General features: G+C 43.2%; 1 protein-coding gene across 1 annotated transcript in view; it reads right to left on the reverse strand.

Annotated features, from left to right (window-relative positions):
* LOC142475659 (uncharacterized) overlaps positions 1 to 16606 on the reverse strand; it is a 29991-nt gene extending 13385 nt beyond the window's left edge. Inside the window, exons 1-3 of the mRNA XM_075581431.1 lie at positions 16424 to 16606; positions 16025 to 16138; positions 15536 to 15649 (exon numbers count right to left, since the gene is read on the reverse strand). Coding sequence (XP_075437546.1) covers positions 15536 to 15649; positions 16025 to 16138; positions 16424 to 16442 — 247 coding nt within the window. The 5' untranslated portion in view covers positions 16443 to 16606. The remainder of the gene's footprint in view (positions 1 to 15535; positions 15650 to 16024; positions 16139 to 16423) is intronic.
* Between the last annotated feature and the right edge of the window lie 754 nt (positions 16607 to 17360).

Below are 17360 nucleotides of genomic sequence, written 5' to 3' on the forward strand. Positions count from 1 at the left end.
AGTCTCTCTAGGCAAAGTTGAAAGTGCACCTACTCAAGATGGGGTTAATAGTCACATATTTTCTGCGCAAGCATGCTTTTCATCCCAGGTGAAAAGGCCTACACTGGCGACACACTTTATTCCAGCTCGGCTAGTCCCACGAATTCGGGTATACTCGGGTGTATTGAGGTTTGTGACTGTTTTCTGCCCGAGTGCATTGCGTTATTTTCCAGGCAGGGATTGAAGCATTTTATTCCCGCTGGCTGCAATACTGCACAGTATATATATATACTGCATTACAATTCATGAATTTATGCCATCTGGTAGACACGCGAAGCATTGTAGCCTATTAAATCCTAATCATTATCATTTAACAGATCAGCCGCCCGTCAGCCAGGCATGAACCATGGCTGGGAAGGCAAACGCAACGCGGCTTGTCAGAGGTGAGGAGCGGCGCATTCCAGGTATCTGCCAGGTACATACTGGGTATTTGCTCGAATAAAGTGTGTCGCAGCAGTAAAGTAACCATCAATACAGCAATTAAAGTGGCAGAGTTCTTTTCCTGGACCCATAGCACGTAAAGCTCGTTCCAGCGCCACCAAAGACCAAAGTCACCTAAAGCACAGCCGCAGCAAGTTAACGTCTTGCCGAGTCAAAACTCTAACCGTTAACCAACGAGGAAAATAAGACACCAGACTAAGGCCCGGGTTTATCAGAACATTTCATTTTTTCAGAGACTCAATATTTTTATTCTTTCGAGTGTGTTTAAGTTAGAAATTTAAGGTGTATGTACAATTGAGCCTTGATGGGAGGATTGGTTTCCTGGAAGCGTGGCTTGTGAAGGCTCTTGTATGTGTTTTGGCAGTACTCATCACTCTCTATGTATGTGTCATGTGCAGCAAAACTTTGATCCAGAAGTGTGTTGCACCTCCACCGAAAGGAGGGGGTCACCCAGGGGCGTGTGTCAGCCACAAGGAAAGGATCATAAGTCAGCCATTTTGACCCATCGCAGACATCGTCTGTTCTGATATTCTGAGTGAATGATGTATACAATGCGTGCAGGGGTGAGGATCATGCATTTCGCTTCCACAGATACCAAACCCCCTCAATTCTCAGTAATAGAATGTTGTGATGATTCTGAAAATATATGATGATAGAGATAGATGCCATTTCCTTTATCTAGCACCTGCATATCCAATGAAAGGTTGCTTGCATAAAATAAGGTTTTTAGTATTATGTGTATAATTTCTGTATTTTCCCATTTTTTAAGGGAACCTCTTTAAAGGGTGTATCACACACTAGGAACAAGAATCAATTTATGGGTCAAGTGTCTCCACCAACCAATGAAACCTGTGTAAAAATGTATATTTAGTCAGATAACAATTTACAGGAAGGATGTAGCCTTAATTTTGCAGTTTTTAATTTCATCATTAAACCAAGAACAGGTTCAGATTAGGCTTATGGCCTTACAAAACAGAATTGCTTTAGACTATGTTTTAGCTTCAAAAGGAGGGGTATGTGCTTTGATTAAAGACAATGTTGTGTTTTTATTCCAGATCAGAGTAGCAATGTGCAGCATGAACTAGATGAAATACAAGAGATTCAAAAGAGGCTTAGAAAGGAAGATGGGATGGAATGGGACCCTCTGGGGTTAGGTGAATGGCTTAAATCACTTGGAGCAAATATTTTGAATGTTTTTGTGTGTTTGGGGGTGTTACTTTTTGTCATATACGTGTCACGTGTTGCAAAGGTATGATCCACAAGTGTGCGACCCCCTACCCCAATCTGATGCCACTCTTTACAGATGCCAGAAACAGCAGTCCCTTGAAGAAAGAAGATGCCGACCACAGTTATTCAACTCCAAAAGACATATTGGCCGCAGCGCCTTACGAGACTATGACAGTGAAGGGCACGCGCCCTTGTCCTCTGAGTTATCCCTGGACTATCATCATAAACTTAATTCTCAAAAGCTATGTTTTAAGAATAAAAAAAGGAGGGAGTGACAAAGTGAGAATATGACTTAAGGGGGGGGGGTCTGACATAACAGCACTGGGATCTAAGCAATCATTTTAAGTCAGCATCCATCTTAGGTTTTGTCTGAGTGAACGGGTTATGAGATGGACGTTTTGAATGAGGTTTTTGCTTTCAATTTTTCAAGTGATAATAAACCAAGCAGCTAACCGAAAAAACCTTGAGCAAAGTGCCAATGTTATGAAAATATGAGACTGATAGGCACGGTCTCTCATTCCGAGGGGGGGGGCCCGTGAAGTTCTGTATGTAGAGAAAAGGTCAACGGCTTGTATAAGGAATATTGCTGAATCATTTCATTTAGGCATCCCATAATAATGCTTTAACTCAATGTGTTCATGTTCATATTTTGTTTACGTACTGACGACACGCAACTTTGTATTGGGGGCGTGGGTTTAGTATTTTGTATATAAATAAGGCCTGTATGCCACCATGTCGTTGGGAGTTTTATTTTGAAACTCTCCTCTGCGTGTGCACCGTACACTGCAATAAACTTATCTGTCATTCTGCAAAACATATCCTCAGACTTGTTTTTATTCACAACTTTATTCACAACTTTCTCAATAATAGTTGGCTAAATATGAAAGGATTCTATGGATGCAAGAAATGTACAGCTTGTCGGTTCAAATCATCTGAGCATATGTATTTTTCTTCAAACGTAACAGGCGAACGTTTTAAAATAGAAAGCTTTATGACCTGCAGGACGGACCATGTAGTATATCTTCTGGAATGTTCCTGCAGGTTAGAATATGTTGGAAAAACTATCAGGCCTGTGCGAACCAGGATAATTGAACATCTGAGTGGAATAAATAGAAAGCTCTTGAACCACAGTATACCAAAACATTTCTTAGAATGCCATGCTGGGGAACCCACAATCTTGCAGTTCAAAGCAATAGAACATGTACAACCACACTGGGGAGGTGATAGGGGATCAGAATTGCTCAAAAGAGAGACATTCTGGATCCACCGTTTAAAAACTCTTACGCCAAACTCTTTTTTTTTTTTTCCTCTTAACTCTGTGCTGTTAATTGACCAAATGGAACAAGCTGATTTATTGGGGAGGGGGAGGGTCATGTGACTGTTTTTTCTGTATAATACCAACACCTTTGCTGCATTGGGCAGGAACTGCATTAGGCAGTGAGGCATTTAAAGTGAGCTTCTAAGTGATAAATACAGTTAGACTACAGTTTGACTAGAGGTGACTGGGGACTGGATCTACTGCACTCTCTTTTACTCAAGACAACAAACGGTAAGCTATTCAGATCACACTATGATCCCATGCTTGCTAACCTGCCTATTTCAACCCCCCACCCCTTTACAACTTATTTACACCAGTCTCTCCCAAAACTGACTGCACAATACACTGAAACCCTTAACTGACTCTAGCATTGCAATACAGCTAAACATTTGACAAGGAACAGGCATACACCTGCTGTTAGTCTGCTCACACTCACTCTGCTCACAACAGCTCCTTGCAGCACTGCCTACCTTTGGCATCATGAACCTGCTATGTATTTTAACTTTTTTCTTTCTCCTGGCCTCATGGATATGTTACTCCCTCTATCCACTACTAACTCCTCCATCCTGGCCCACACCCAACATCACCATACACCCTGGACTACTCAAAAGCCTTGCACTATCTACTGAATGTTGGTGGAGAACTCTAAAAACCAGCACACCAACCACTGCTCACTCTAATGGAAAACACCACAAATTTACAACTTGCAAACAACTACCCAAATTTCTACTCATACTATTACTCTCTTTAGCAGGTGATATTGAAACTAACCCAGGTCCTCCCATTTCAGCTCTGTCCCATGCCCCTGAGAATTCCACCTTTAAATTCCAAAAAGGGCTACCTGTCGCCCATATAAACATCCGGAGCCTGCTGCCCAAACTGGATGAACTAAGGGCATGGTGCCATATGCATAAACCCAAAGCCATCGTTCTTACAGAAACATGGCTATCCCCTAAAACCCCTGATGCAAATATTGCCATTCAGGGATACTCCATTTTTAGGAGAGATAGGTCAAAGAGAGGAGGAGGGGTGTTATTTTATATTGCAGACACCTTACAATTTACACTGTTAAATTGCCCACCAAGTCCACCCTCTTTTGAAACTCTAGTTGGCAAAATCTGCCTCCCCTTTTCTAAGCCCATCTTGCTTGCTGGCATCTACCGCCCTCCTAAAGCCCCTCTACAATCCTTGACTGATATCACCCAGTTTCTTGGCTCCATTTCCTCTCTGAATGAGAAGAGTGAACTGCTAGTTCTTGGGGATTTCAACTTCAATTGGCTTGACCCTAAAAATCACAAAATCCAGATACAACTCAAGTCACTTAACCTATCACAACTCATTTCCCAACCCACACGGATAAACCTGAAATCGCATAACCATTCCTTGCTAGACTGGATTCTCTCCTCAAACCCCAACGGAATCCAATCCTCTGGCATCCTTCCTGATATTTTCAGTGACCATGCAATAGTGTACTGTGTAAGGAAAATTAAACCGCCCCATTCAAGCCCTAAAGTTCTCCTCACTAGAACATTTAAAAACTTTAACCCACAACAGTTTCTGGATGACCTTACCAACTGCCCATGGCACAGAATCGATTTAATTCCCGACCCCGATTCTGCGCTCGACTATTTCCAATCCGAGTTCTTAAAACTCTGCGATACCCATGCTCCACTACGCAAAATAAGGGTACGGGGGGCCCACCTTCCATGGGTTACACCTGACCTTATTGCACTCAATGCATTCAATGATTACTTTGTGGGGTGTGCCACTAACTTATTAGCGAAACGCAGCACAAACCCCAAACATGAATCTCATCCGGGGAGTATCCCTACAGTCCCACCCCCTCCCAACACTGCCCACAATTTTCAATTTAGCCCAGTATCTGAAGAGGAGATTACACAAGCGCTCCTCAAACTAAAACTAAGCAGCCAATGTAGACCCGACTTACTACAATCTAGGTTCCTACGACTTGGTGCCCCAGCCATTGCCAAACCAATTGCGTCCATAGTCAACTCTATCCTGTCTGCAGGCCATATCCCTAAGACCTGGAAAACTGCCAGAGTTGTCCCAATCTTCAAAAGTGGGGACAAAAACACTGTCTCAAACTACAGGCCAATCTCACTTCTCCCAATTCTATCCAAAGTTATGGAAAAATGTGTCCACTCCCAATTAAGCGATTTCTACACCAAGACAAATTTCCCTAGCCAATTCCAGTCTGGGTTTCGTCCCAAACACTCCACCGTAACTACTCTGCTAAAAGTTTGCATTTGGGATGCACATTGCTACCATGACATCCAAAACCTTTGCCAAACTAGTTGTACTTTACAGGAACAAATCCTCCCTAAGTCTCCTGGTCAGAAAGCGTATTGCACAGCAGATGCTAATGCCAATTATTGACTATGGAGACATAGTATATGGCTCGGCTCCTCAAACCCACCTTAGCAAACTTGACACCCTCTACAATTCAATTTGTCGTTTTGTTCTCCAATGCAACTACAACACACATCACTGCGAAATGCTCAAAGAACTAGATTGGTCATCACTAGAGTCTAGGCGCAAAGTTCACCTTTCCTGTCTCACCCTCAAATACTTTCTGGGCAAGCTACCCAGCTACCTGAACAAGCTCCTCACCCCTACCACATGCAGCACCTATCACCTGAGATCAGACTCCAAAAGACTATTCATGGTCCCAAGGCTCAACAAAGTATCCGGACGTTCCTCCTTCTCCTTCCGTGCACCCCAAAACTGGAACAACCTACCAAAGACCCTCATATCCACCACCAGCTTAAGTTCTTTCAAATCTAAGGCTGTCTCACACTTTAATCTGGTCTGTAACTGTTTCATACGCTCATAATATATATTTTCTTTAACTGTGCACGCAATGTCTTGTATATAATGTATACCTTGTTCATTTATGTACTGTACTTGTAACCATGTATTATTTGTTTTACTCTGTGCCCAGGACATACTTAAAAACGAGAGGTAACTCTCCCCGCTCAGCAACTAGGATATGAGAGTAGAGACTGGAAAGGGTGCTATCAGGGATATAGGTAGATGCTGAGAAACAAGGGAAAAAATCCCATAACATGCACTCACTCGGGATAGAGCTCAAAATAAATAAATTTTATTAAATGTTAACAAGAAAACTTTCTAATTAAAACCTGATATAAAAGCGCATGTTTGGCACAGCAGGGTGTGGAATGCTTGCTGCAAGTCTATGCCTGGGTATAGACACTATATAAGTGATCCAGGGTCAGGACTGATAGCTAGTTTGTAATCTGGTGGTGATGGTGGCAGTATACAAGATGCCTACTTGGTAGTCTGTAAACTCCGACAGTAGTCACAGTCACAATGAGGTCATCTGAGGGGTAAATGCTGCATGAGTGTATGAAAGGATTAAACAATATATCCCATTTGACCATGAGTGTTAGATAGACAGTAGTGATTGTTTGGCAACCTTTTAGAGTCAGAGGCAGTGAAGCATTCACTTCCCAAAAACCCAAAGTGTCAGGTAGTGCCAAGGGTTAAGCAGCTGTCACCTTTAACCATAAATATCCAACATCAAGCACAGTGTAAATGTACTGTTTTCCCTGGTTACACTGCAGTTATAGTGTTGCTGTGCAGGTAATGCTAAGTGTCTGCTTAGTGGATGGGCGTTCTGCTCTGCTGCATATGGGTCTGTAGGGGTTAAATGATTATCCCACTTGGCCATAAATGTTTGATCAAACAGTGGTGATCGTTCAGCAACCTCCTAGAGTCAGAGGCAGTGAATCATTCACTCCCCATAGCTCAGAGTGTGTAACGAGTAGTGCCACGGGTTAAACAGCTGTCCCACTTCTCCATAAATAACAGGCAGGCAGTATTGATCGTTTTAGCAGCCTTCTAGAGTCAGAGGCTGTAAGTAATTAACCCCCCATACCGCAGACTGCATACCGGAGGAGTGCCTGAGTCGCTGAGTGCAGGGATCTCTAAACAGATGAACACGGGAGCAGTCCTAGCTAGTGGGATCCACAACTGGCCCACATCATGATTAGCTAATAGCACTCAAAAGCTGAGAGCCGAACTGACCACACAACTATCTAGCTGGTCGCGCTGATGACGTCACACAGGACGTCTCACCCGACACGTGTTTTGTTTCTGACTATGGAACTTCTCATCTCATCTCTTTCCTCAGGTAAAACCATATTCCAAATTGTCTCTGTCCTGATATCCTCCCCTGCTGTGCATTTAGATCTATTTAGGTAAAACCATATTCCAAATTGTCTCCGTCCTGATATCCTCCCCTGCTGTGTATTTAGTTCTATTTAGGTAAAACCATATTCCAAATTGTCTGTCTGTAAATCATCCCCTGCTGTCTTAATTTAATTCAGCTTTCACACTTGTGCAAGACAACACCCAATCTTAGAAAACCATTTGCTTTAACGTCCCTCACATGTGCTAATTAAGTTTGTTGTGCCAGCCAGGTAACTTTGTAAAGGTATATAAGTAAACTCATAGCAGCCTTAGCTGCCTGCAGCCATGCTTCCAAGTATATATGTTTCAAGTATTTATGAAGTTTAAAAAGGAAGTTCAAAAAGAAGTGGAAAAGTGGACAACACCTACTGCTTCTGATTCCTGCTTTTGATCTACGTTGGAAAGGAGGATATCATCTATCCCAGACTGCACATCTCAACATTTAACTATTGCTATGATGCCACCTTTATTTTTTGTGTTTGCTGTAACCTCACTCATTTTCAAATTATGCACTTCCTTCCACCAGTCTCCTTATGTCTCTAACTCTATTCATATATCTCCATCTCGCCTTTCTTCCCCACTTCTCATGAACTCCTTTCTTACCTGCGCCCTCTGTCACCACACAGCTATACACCCTGCACTAAAACACACCCCTACAAATCATCCGCACACATTCTCTTTCTTTCCATGCTTCTCCTCCTTGCTTCTGGGGATCTCTCTCCCAATCCTGGTCCCAGTTTTATTTCTACTTGCTCTTGTCCTCGCCTCCCACATGCAACTTCTACTTCTTCTGGTGTTAACCCCTCCAACCTCATATCCATCCCCTGCCACCCTCCCTCCTCTCTCCCTTTCTCCTGTGCCCTTTGGAATGCTCGCTCCCTTTCTAACAAGTTCCTCTCTGTGCATGACTTCTTTCTCTCTCACTCCCTGCTTCTCTTTGCTATAACTGAGACCTGGCTTACTCAGACTGACTCTGCTCTGGAAGCTGTCCTCTCTTATGGTGGCCTTTCCTTCTACCACACTCCGCGCCCTGATGGCAGGGGTGGAGGCGTGGGGCTCCTGCTCTCCTATCTCTGCCGTTACCGAACCCTTCCTATTCCCCCCTCTCTTGCTTTTCCCTCCTTTGAGGCTCACACTGTCCAGATCTTCTCTCCTCTCCCTGTCCATGTGGCGGTCATCTATCGCCCACCTACCTCTACTCATCCCCCTTCTGCCTTTCTCTCTCACTTTGAATCATGGCTCTCTTTCTTTCTCTCCTCAGACTCCCCTGTTCTTCTCCTTGGGGACTTCAATTGCCACATTGATGACCCCTCTCTCCCTTGGACTTCCCGTTTTCTTTCTCTAACCTCTTCTTTTGGCCTTCAACAGTGGACTGCAGCCAGCACCCACAAGGATGGCCACTACCTCGACCTGGTTTTCACTAAAAACTTCTCTCTCTCCGATTTCTCCATTTCCCCCTTTCCTCTCTCTGACCATCACCTCATCTCATTCTCTCTATCTCGCTTCTCCCCTTTGCCACCTCTCCACCTCCATCTACCCCCCGGTTCTGCAGAAACCTGCGCTCTATTCACTTACCTGACTTTGAGTCCACTTTACGCTCCTCCCTCTCCTCTCTCAGCTCTGCTACAGACCCTTACAACCTGGTCAGGAACTACAACTCTGCCATGTCCTGCTCTCTTGATCTACATGCCCCGCTTTCTCTCTGCCGCACTCGCCCTTCTAACCCTAGACCCTGGCTAAATTCCCAAACGCGCATGCTGCGTTCCTCCACTCGTTCCTCCGAACGCCTCTGGAGGAAATCTCATACTCTCGCAGACTTCCTTCACTACAAATTTATGCTATCCTGTTTCAACTCTGCCCTCTCGCAAGCTAAACAAGCTTTCTTTTCTTCACTAATCAACATGCACAAGTCTAACCCACGCCGACTGTTCTCTGTCTTTGATACTCTACTCAAACCACCATCAGCTGCCTCTCCTTCCTCCATCTCCGCTCAGGACTTTGCTGACTATTTTAAGGAAAAGGTGGAATCCATACGGCAGAACATCCCCTCTGTTTCTTCTTCCCATCCTACACTTCTTACTAACTCTCATCCTGCCTTCCTTGACTCTTTTTCCACTGTCTCAGAGGAGGATGTGTCGCTGTTGATCGCCTCTTCTCCCTCTACCACTTGCCCTCTTGACCCCATTCCCTCCCATCTCCTAAAACCTCTTGCTCCTACTATAATCCCTACGCTCACACACATTTTTAACTCCTCCCTCTGCTCTGGAACCTTTCCATCCTCCTTCAAACATGCAACAGTCATACCCTTACTCAAAAACACCAAGCTTGACCCTACCTGTCTTTCTAACTATCGACCTGTCTCCCTCCTGCCTTTTGCCTCTAAACTCCTTGAACGACTTGTATTCTCTCGCTTGCTCCATTTTCTCAACACCTATTCTCTCCTAGACCCTCTACAATCTGGCTTCCGCACTGCTCACTCCACGGAAACAGCACTCAGTAACATAACTGATGACCTCCATGCTACCAAAGATAGAGGTCATTACACTCTGCTCATATTACTCAACCTCTCTGCAGCATTTGACACCGTGGACCACCCTCTTCTCCTTCACATTCTCCATACTCTTGGTATTCGGAACAAAGCTCTATCCTGAATCTCATTCTACCTCTCCCATCGTACTTTCAGTGTCTCTTCTGCTAACACCTCCTCCTCCTCTATCGATCTCTCTGTGGGGGTACCCCAGGGCTCTGTCCTGGGACTTCTTCTCTTTTCTCTGTACACACTCTCTCTAGGTGACCTAATAACATCTTTTGGGTTTAATTATCACCTCTATGCTGACGACACACAAATATACTTTTCAACACCTGACCATACACCTGCTGTACAAACCAAAGTTTCTGAATGTCTCTCTGCTATATCATCCTGGATGGCCCTCCGTCGCCTTGAACTCAACATGGCTAAAACAGAGCTCCTCATACTTCCTTCCAAACCTGGCCCTACTACCTCCTTCCACATCACTGTTGGAACTACCATCATTCACCCAGTAGCCCAAGCACGCTGCCTAGGGGTCACACTCTACTCCTCTCTCACATTTGCCCCTCACATTCAAAACATTTCTAAAACCTGACGCTTTTTCCTCCGCAATATAACTAAGATACGCCCTTTCCTCTGTTGCTCGACTGCTAAAACTCTGACTCAGGCCATCATTCTCTCCCGTCCTGATTACTGTAACCTCCTGCTGTCCGGCCTTCCTGCCTCTCACCTGTCTCCCCTAAAATCTATCCTAAACGCTGCTGCCATATTCACTCTACTCTTTCCTAGATCTGTCTCAGCATCTCCCCTCATGAAATCCCTCTCCTAGCTTCCGATCAAATTCTGCATCTCACACTCCATTCTTCTCCTCACTTTTAAAGCTTTACACTCTTCTGCCCCTCCTTACATTTCTGCCCTAATTTCTCATTATGCACCATCCAGACTCTTGTGTTCTTCTCAAGGATGTCTTCTTTCTACCCCCTTTGTATCTAAAGCCCTCTCCCGCCTTAAACCTTTTTCACTGACTGCCCCACACCTCTGGAATGCCCTTACCCTCAGTACCCAACTTGCACCCTCTCTATCCACCTTTAAGACCCACCTTAAGACACACTTGCTTAAAGAAGCATATGAATAGCACTGTAGATATTCTGAACACATGATACATAAAGCTTGGCCCCCTGCAGACGCACTTACCAGAACTCCCTCCTACTGTCTCTGTACATTCTCCCTACCTACCAATTAGACTGTAAGCTCCTCGGGGCAGGGACTCCTCTTCCTTAATGTTACTTTTATGTCTAAAGCACTTATTCCCATGATCTGTTATTTATATTAGCTGTTATTTATTTGATTACCCCATGTATTACTACTGTGAAGCGCTATGTACATTAATGGCGCTATATAAATAAAGACATACAATACAGTATGACTCTGCAAGCGTTCTCTCCATCTCCTCCTTGAATGACTCTGATAGCTGAGAGCTCAAACTAAAGGTGCACCTTCGTCCACAATATTCAAACAAGTGATAAAACCCTACGCGTTTCGTGCGCTTGCGCACACTTCCTCAGGGGTTTAAGTCATGCCAGTGATGCCTGGTATAAATACTCATACGAGTTCCTGATTGGCCTATCAATTAAGGCATACGTGAGCTAACACCTATATGGCTAATGATAATAAAATACTGGCATTTGAATAGCCTTGCAAAACAGATAATACATAACTACAAAAAACATTAATACAATAATACATGAACATAAGAAAAAAGTGAGAGAAAAAAACATGAAAATATTAAAAAAAAAACTAATGTTTGGCAAATGTCAAATAGTTACAAAAAGGCTCCAAGATCAAAATCTATATTAAGACCTTTTGGAGAGAGTGTTTGTAATTCATAAATCCAGCATGCTTCATGCACACTGGATTGTTGTAGTCTATTGCCACCTCTTATGTTAATAGGAATGGTCTCAATTGCCTGACACACCAATCCTTTAGGATTTTTATTATGATGTGTCAGGAAATGATGAGACACACTGTGGGTGATTAACCTCTTTTTTATATTGTATATATGTTCATATATTCTCCTTTGGAACGTTCTACCCGTTCTGCCCACATATTGTAAACCACAAGGGCATTGGAGTAAATATATGACATACATCGAATGGCAATTAATAAAAGATTTGATCGGATAAACCTTTAAAGTAACATTGGACTTAAAGTTTTTTGCGTTACAACTAAATGAACAAGCCAAACACTTTGCACATTTAAAAAAACCTTTAGCCACTTTTGCTCTTCAAATGCCAGTGTTTTATTATCATTAGCCATATAGGTGTTAGCTCACGTACACTGGCGACACACTTTATTCGAGCTCGGCTAGTCCCACGAATTCGGGTATACCCGGGTGTATTGAGGTTTGTGACTGTTTTCTGCTCGAGTGCATTGGGTTATTTTCCAGGCAGGGATTGAAGCATTTTATTCCCACTGGCTGCAATACTGCACAGTATATATATATATACTGCATTACAATTCATGAATTTATGCCATCTGGTAGACACGCGAAGCATTGCAGCCTATTAAATCCTAATCATTATCATTTAACAGATCAGCCGCCCGTCAGCCAGGCATGAACCCAGGCTGGGAAGGCAGACGCAACGGGGCTTGTCAGAGGTGAGGAGCGGTGCATTCCAGGTATCTGCCAGGTACATACTGGGTATTTGCTCGAATAAAGTGTGTCGGTGCAGTATGCCTTAATTGATAGGCCAATCAGGAACTCGTATGTGAGTATTCATACCAGGCATCACTGGCATGACTTTTAACCCCTGAGGAAGTGTGTGCAAGCGCACGAAACGCGTAGGGTTTTATCAAATGTTTGAATATTGTGGACGAAGGTGCATTTTTAGTTTGAGCTCTGAGCTATCAGAGTCATTCAAGGAGGAGACGGAGAGAACGCTTGCAGAGTCATACTGCCCAGTAGCGATGGAGCTTAAGGTGACGTCGTATCCGGGACTTCCGTGGATTCATCCCGCCTACCAGTGACGTAGCACGGAGTGAGGAGAGGCGGCACGGAGTGAGGAGAGGCGCACCAGCTCATCTAAAGATCTGGGCGTTTATTGATACATTTTCCAACGCGCATTGCCTATGGCTTTCCTGTGAGTAGCACTCCGATTTTGCTCCTCCGGACCGGTGTACCCTGAGTCCCTTATCCATTCATTTTTATATCATAGAGTTGTATTAAACTAACTTTTTTATTTCAGCCTTGCTTTTGTGTATTTGTGGTCAGTCTTGTGTTGTGTTGTATTGTTTTGTTTGTCTTATGTCTTGTCTTTTGAGTTAGCTGTGTTGCACTATAATTCTCTTTTTTTCATTCCATGTCGCTTCCCACACTGCTGAAGCTACACTTGATCACCTAAAAGACGGAGGAATTTTCATCCCCATGGATATTCATCCTTCTATCTGGAAATTCCAGGACTATATTCCATTTGGACTTTCAAGGCGCCGGTACTCCCTTTTTTGTTTTATTAAGGATACAATACTACTCATCAAATGTGACTAGAGAGAGACACATATGTATCTCAATGATAGAAACAAATGTATATGAAACACACACAGTATTATATAACCTGAGAATGGGCAAAGGAATAATATAGTTTAGAGAAAATGTTTTAGGTCCCATTCTGTATTAATCCCAAAAGGGGATAGAGTATTAAGTGAGTGGATCCAAAACATCTCACGCTGATTTAAGCTGTTTAATTCTATCACCCCCTCGTGCAGTGACAGGTATAGATTCAATCCCCTCGTGTAGGACAGGTATAGATTCAATCCCCTCGTGTAGGAACAGGTATAGATTCAATCGCTGAAAAATGAAAGGTGGACAAGTTTCCCAATGTACAATGTGTAAAATGTTTGGAAACTGGGAGCATCTGATCTAGTTTTTTTAATAGAACGAATGTGCTCCATAATTCTGACCTTCACTGATCCGATTGTCCGCCCAACGAATCCTCGACCACAACCGCAGGTTAAGTAATAAATCACAAAATTACAATTACAATGAATAAAAACTGGAATTGTGTGTGTTTTCTTACTGTGTACAATATCAATAGATATGATAGGATTGGCATAGCAACAAATACACATTTACCATATTTGAAAAAACACTGTGTATTAAATTTGATTCATGAACCCTGTCTGACCCGGATGTAAATAAACTAGGTGAAAGATAGTTTGCCAAGGATTTAGCCTTTCTAAATGCAATTTTTGGTCCTTGTTCAATTGGCTTTAAGGTCTTCCTCCAAGGTGAGCACTTCCCAATGTTTCTGGATGATTGAGCGGATTTGATCAATGCCATGTAATAAACAGCGGATTGGACCCTTCGGGAGTGTCCTGGTCTCTCCTTGATTTAAACCCCCTGCCTAGAACCAGTCGAACCATAAGACAGTAACTCAGCATGAGTACAGAGTTTGGCATTCATGTAAGCCTCCTCTGGATCCCTGTTCTGTAGCCCCTGACAGAAAATCTGTTTGCCAATTCGGTGGCCTGTTAATGAAAAGAATCCTTGTTAGAGCAAAGCTGCCTTAGGCGGAGGAATTGGCCCTTGGGTATACCACGGATGAGTGACCTGGGGTGATTGCTATCCGCTTTAAGAAAGGTATTCCTGGAATTTTGTTTCCTATAAATGTCAGTCTGTATTTCTCCTGTAACGCCAATAAATAAAGTGATATCTAAATAATTAATGTGATTAATATGGGGTTCATAAGTAAAGTTAAGATTCAACATATTGGAATTAAGTGGATTAATGAAAGTGTCCAGTGAATGTGAATCCCCTTCCCAAATCATAATCAGGTCATCAATATAATGCTTGTAAAAAATAATATGATGCCGAAAAGGATTAGAATCACCAAAAATAAATGTGGATTCCCAGAAACCCATAAAAAGATTAGCACACGACAGGGCAAAGGAGGTACCCATAGCCGTACCCCGTGTCTGCAAGAAACTGTGACTCAAATAATAAATAATTGTGAGTCAATAAAAATGTGATGGAATCTAAAAGAAAAGTGCGAAGTGAAATAGATAATGAGGAGCCGAAGAGTAAGGGGTTAAATACTCCCCTAGCAATGCTCACAGGGAATGTCCACGTGTTAAACATACACTTTGTATCCTTTAGAATCTTGTTTTCCTTCCCAAAGAAGCCTAGACCTCCATTATCCACATCAGCCAGAATCAATAATGTCACATATCATGTCCTTTCATAACCCCTCTTGATAGACTTCCACTAGCCTTAATAGGTAAATCTTATGTGGTTGTCAGTGGTTTAGGGTACTGTAGACATATAGTATACATCACTTTCACTGTCCGGAACAATTGCCTGGACTCTTAGGACACTGTCACCCATCTATCAGTTAAGCTATGTCTAAAGACTGGATATTATTGTGTATCTAGTGACCCTTAATGAGAGGGTATTGTTAAGCTGGGGAACCAGGTTAGTTAGGGATGGGTCCCTTGAATTTGTTTTCCCAAATTGTGTTTTATCGCATCTATTGATGGTCAGACACCCATAACTCTGCATTTCCAACCTTTATACGTGTCTGAGAGCCATATTGCACTTCTAACTCTGCTGCATGTGGCTTGTCCCAGAACACCCAGCAGGCCTGGGGACTTCCTATGAGAGGCAATTAACCATGAATATTCACTAAATGTGACCATGTGTCTTGTAACAAGATAACACCCCTTTGTGCAGACAAAGGGGAAAAGGTACTCACCAGAGACAGGAAAGGGAACAGTTTCACTCTTTATTGGGGTCAGATGTTCCTCAGTGTTCGGTTCTTCCTTCTCTAACTTAATCTCTAAACTCTCCAGCACAATCACTGGGAAACCTGGCAATAAGAAAAGGGAAATCCATCATGTAAAGCTGGGAGTGGGGGCGCTTCTTGTGATATCAGTATACAGAAATACTCTATACTGATTCCTATGGGGGAGGGGTGAAGTGATTGATTTTATTTGTTATTAACCCTTTGAGTGCTGAAGAAGTTTTTACCCCCAAGTGCTGAAAACATTTTGGAGCTACCAATGTTCAAACCTCAATAACAATAATATCCTCAATATAACCTTAGATAAATCATTTTTTTCATTAGGACAGGTATCTTATAATTGTATTCATGCTTTAATATTATTTCCCAAAATATTGTACACATTTCAGTCCATTTTTAAACATACTGAATAAAGACAAGTGAGGATGTAAGGGTACTTACCACAAACAGGAAATGCATCTATTTCTTCCTTTATTGGGGTCAGATGTTCCTCTGTGTTCGGTTCTTCTTTCTCTGTCTTAATCTCTAACCTCTCCGGGACATCCACTGGGAAACCTGGCAATAAGAAAAGGGAAATTCATCATATAAAGCTGGGAGTGGGGGCGCTTCTTGTGATTTCACCTCCTCTGATATTGGTATAATATAATACCTCTTGTTAAAATTTGTATTACTAGCCCTTCTGGCAGAACATGACACAAGTGAAGATATATTATCTTCTTACCTGCTGATGGTTCTATCAGAAAATAAGATTAGTTTGGGTGTTTGACTCGCATAACTGCAAATAATCAGATATTCCCCCCTTGCATATTCCAAAGACACTAAATTATCTCCTCTACTCACTTAACAAGCGTGGATCCATGCTGGGAGTGGGCAGCGCTGCTCTGGAGGTGCTGGCAGTGGGCAGCGCTGCTCTGGAGGTGCTGGCAGTGGTCCTCTGGAGGTGCTGGCAGTGCTGCTCTGTAGGTGCTGGCAGTGGGCAGTGCTGCTCTGGAGGTGCTACCGGAGGATACTTAATCTATATGTGTTGGGTTTTACAATGTGCCTGTATATAAAACAGAATTGTAATGATCAGTTATTTTTGGACAAATATACAGCATTTAGTATCAGCTCTTTCACACCTAAATTATTAACCCCAACGGAGTCGGGGAAGACAGGGGCACCAAAAAGCACATATGGTCCATACGCAAACAGGAACTTAATTTCAAACACTGCAAAACTTTAATGGCTCAGGATTATGTCACAACATAACCATCTAGAAAAGTATAAAGAGAGTCGGAGATTAGCAGCCAAAACATCAGTAAAGTTCTCATAGTGTAACATAGTAACATACTGTACAGTTCCACAGTATTAAGATGTAGCCAGGTCCCCCTTTGCTTGTCGCTCCCCCCCCTCACCTTGCTGGCGATCGCGGGTGCCGCTGAGCCCCATGGCGGACCCGTCGGCGGGCCGCAGGTGTGCGTGGTTGCTGGGGGAGCTGTGCGGCGGTTGCGGTGATCGTGAGCCAGGTACTCCCGGAGCAGGGTGCCGCCATCTTAGATTGCACACGCATGCGCAGCAAGGATTTCAGTACGATGGCCAATCGGGAAGTTCGCGCATGCGATTTGTAGAGGCAGATTTGTAGACATAATGAAGGCAGAGTTCCTAAATGTAATGAGGTATGCGTTCATGCAAATAGAGCCAGCGCCAGGAAGAGATGAAGGCTCCGAGAGCAGAATTGCGAGATGTACGCAAGGAACAGGATTTTCTCACAAGTGGACTAAACGTATTGAAAATACTG

The sequence above is a fragment of the Ascaphus truei genome, unplaced genomic scaffold (genome assembly GCF_040206685.1).
Source record: "Ascaphus truei isolate aAscTru1 unplaced genomic scaffold, aAscTru1.hap1 HAP1_SCAFFOLD_1309, whole genome shotgun sequence".
Classification (NCBI taxonomy): Eukaryota; Metazoa; Chordata; class Amphibia; order Anura; family Ascaphidae; genus Ascaphus; species Ascaphus truei.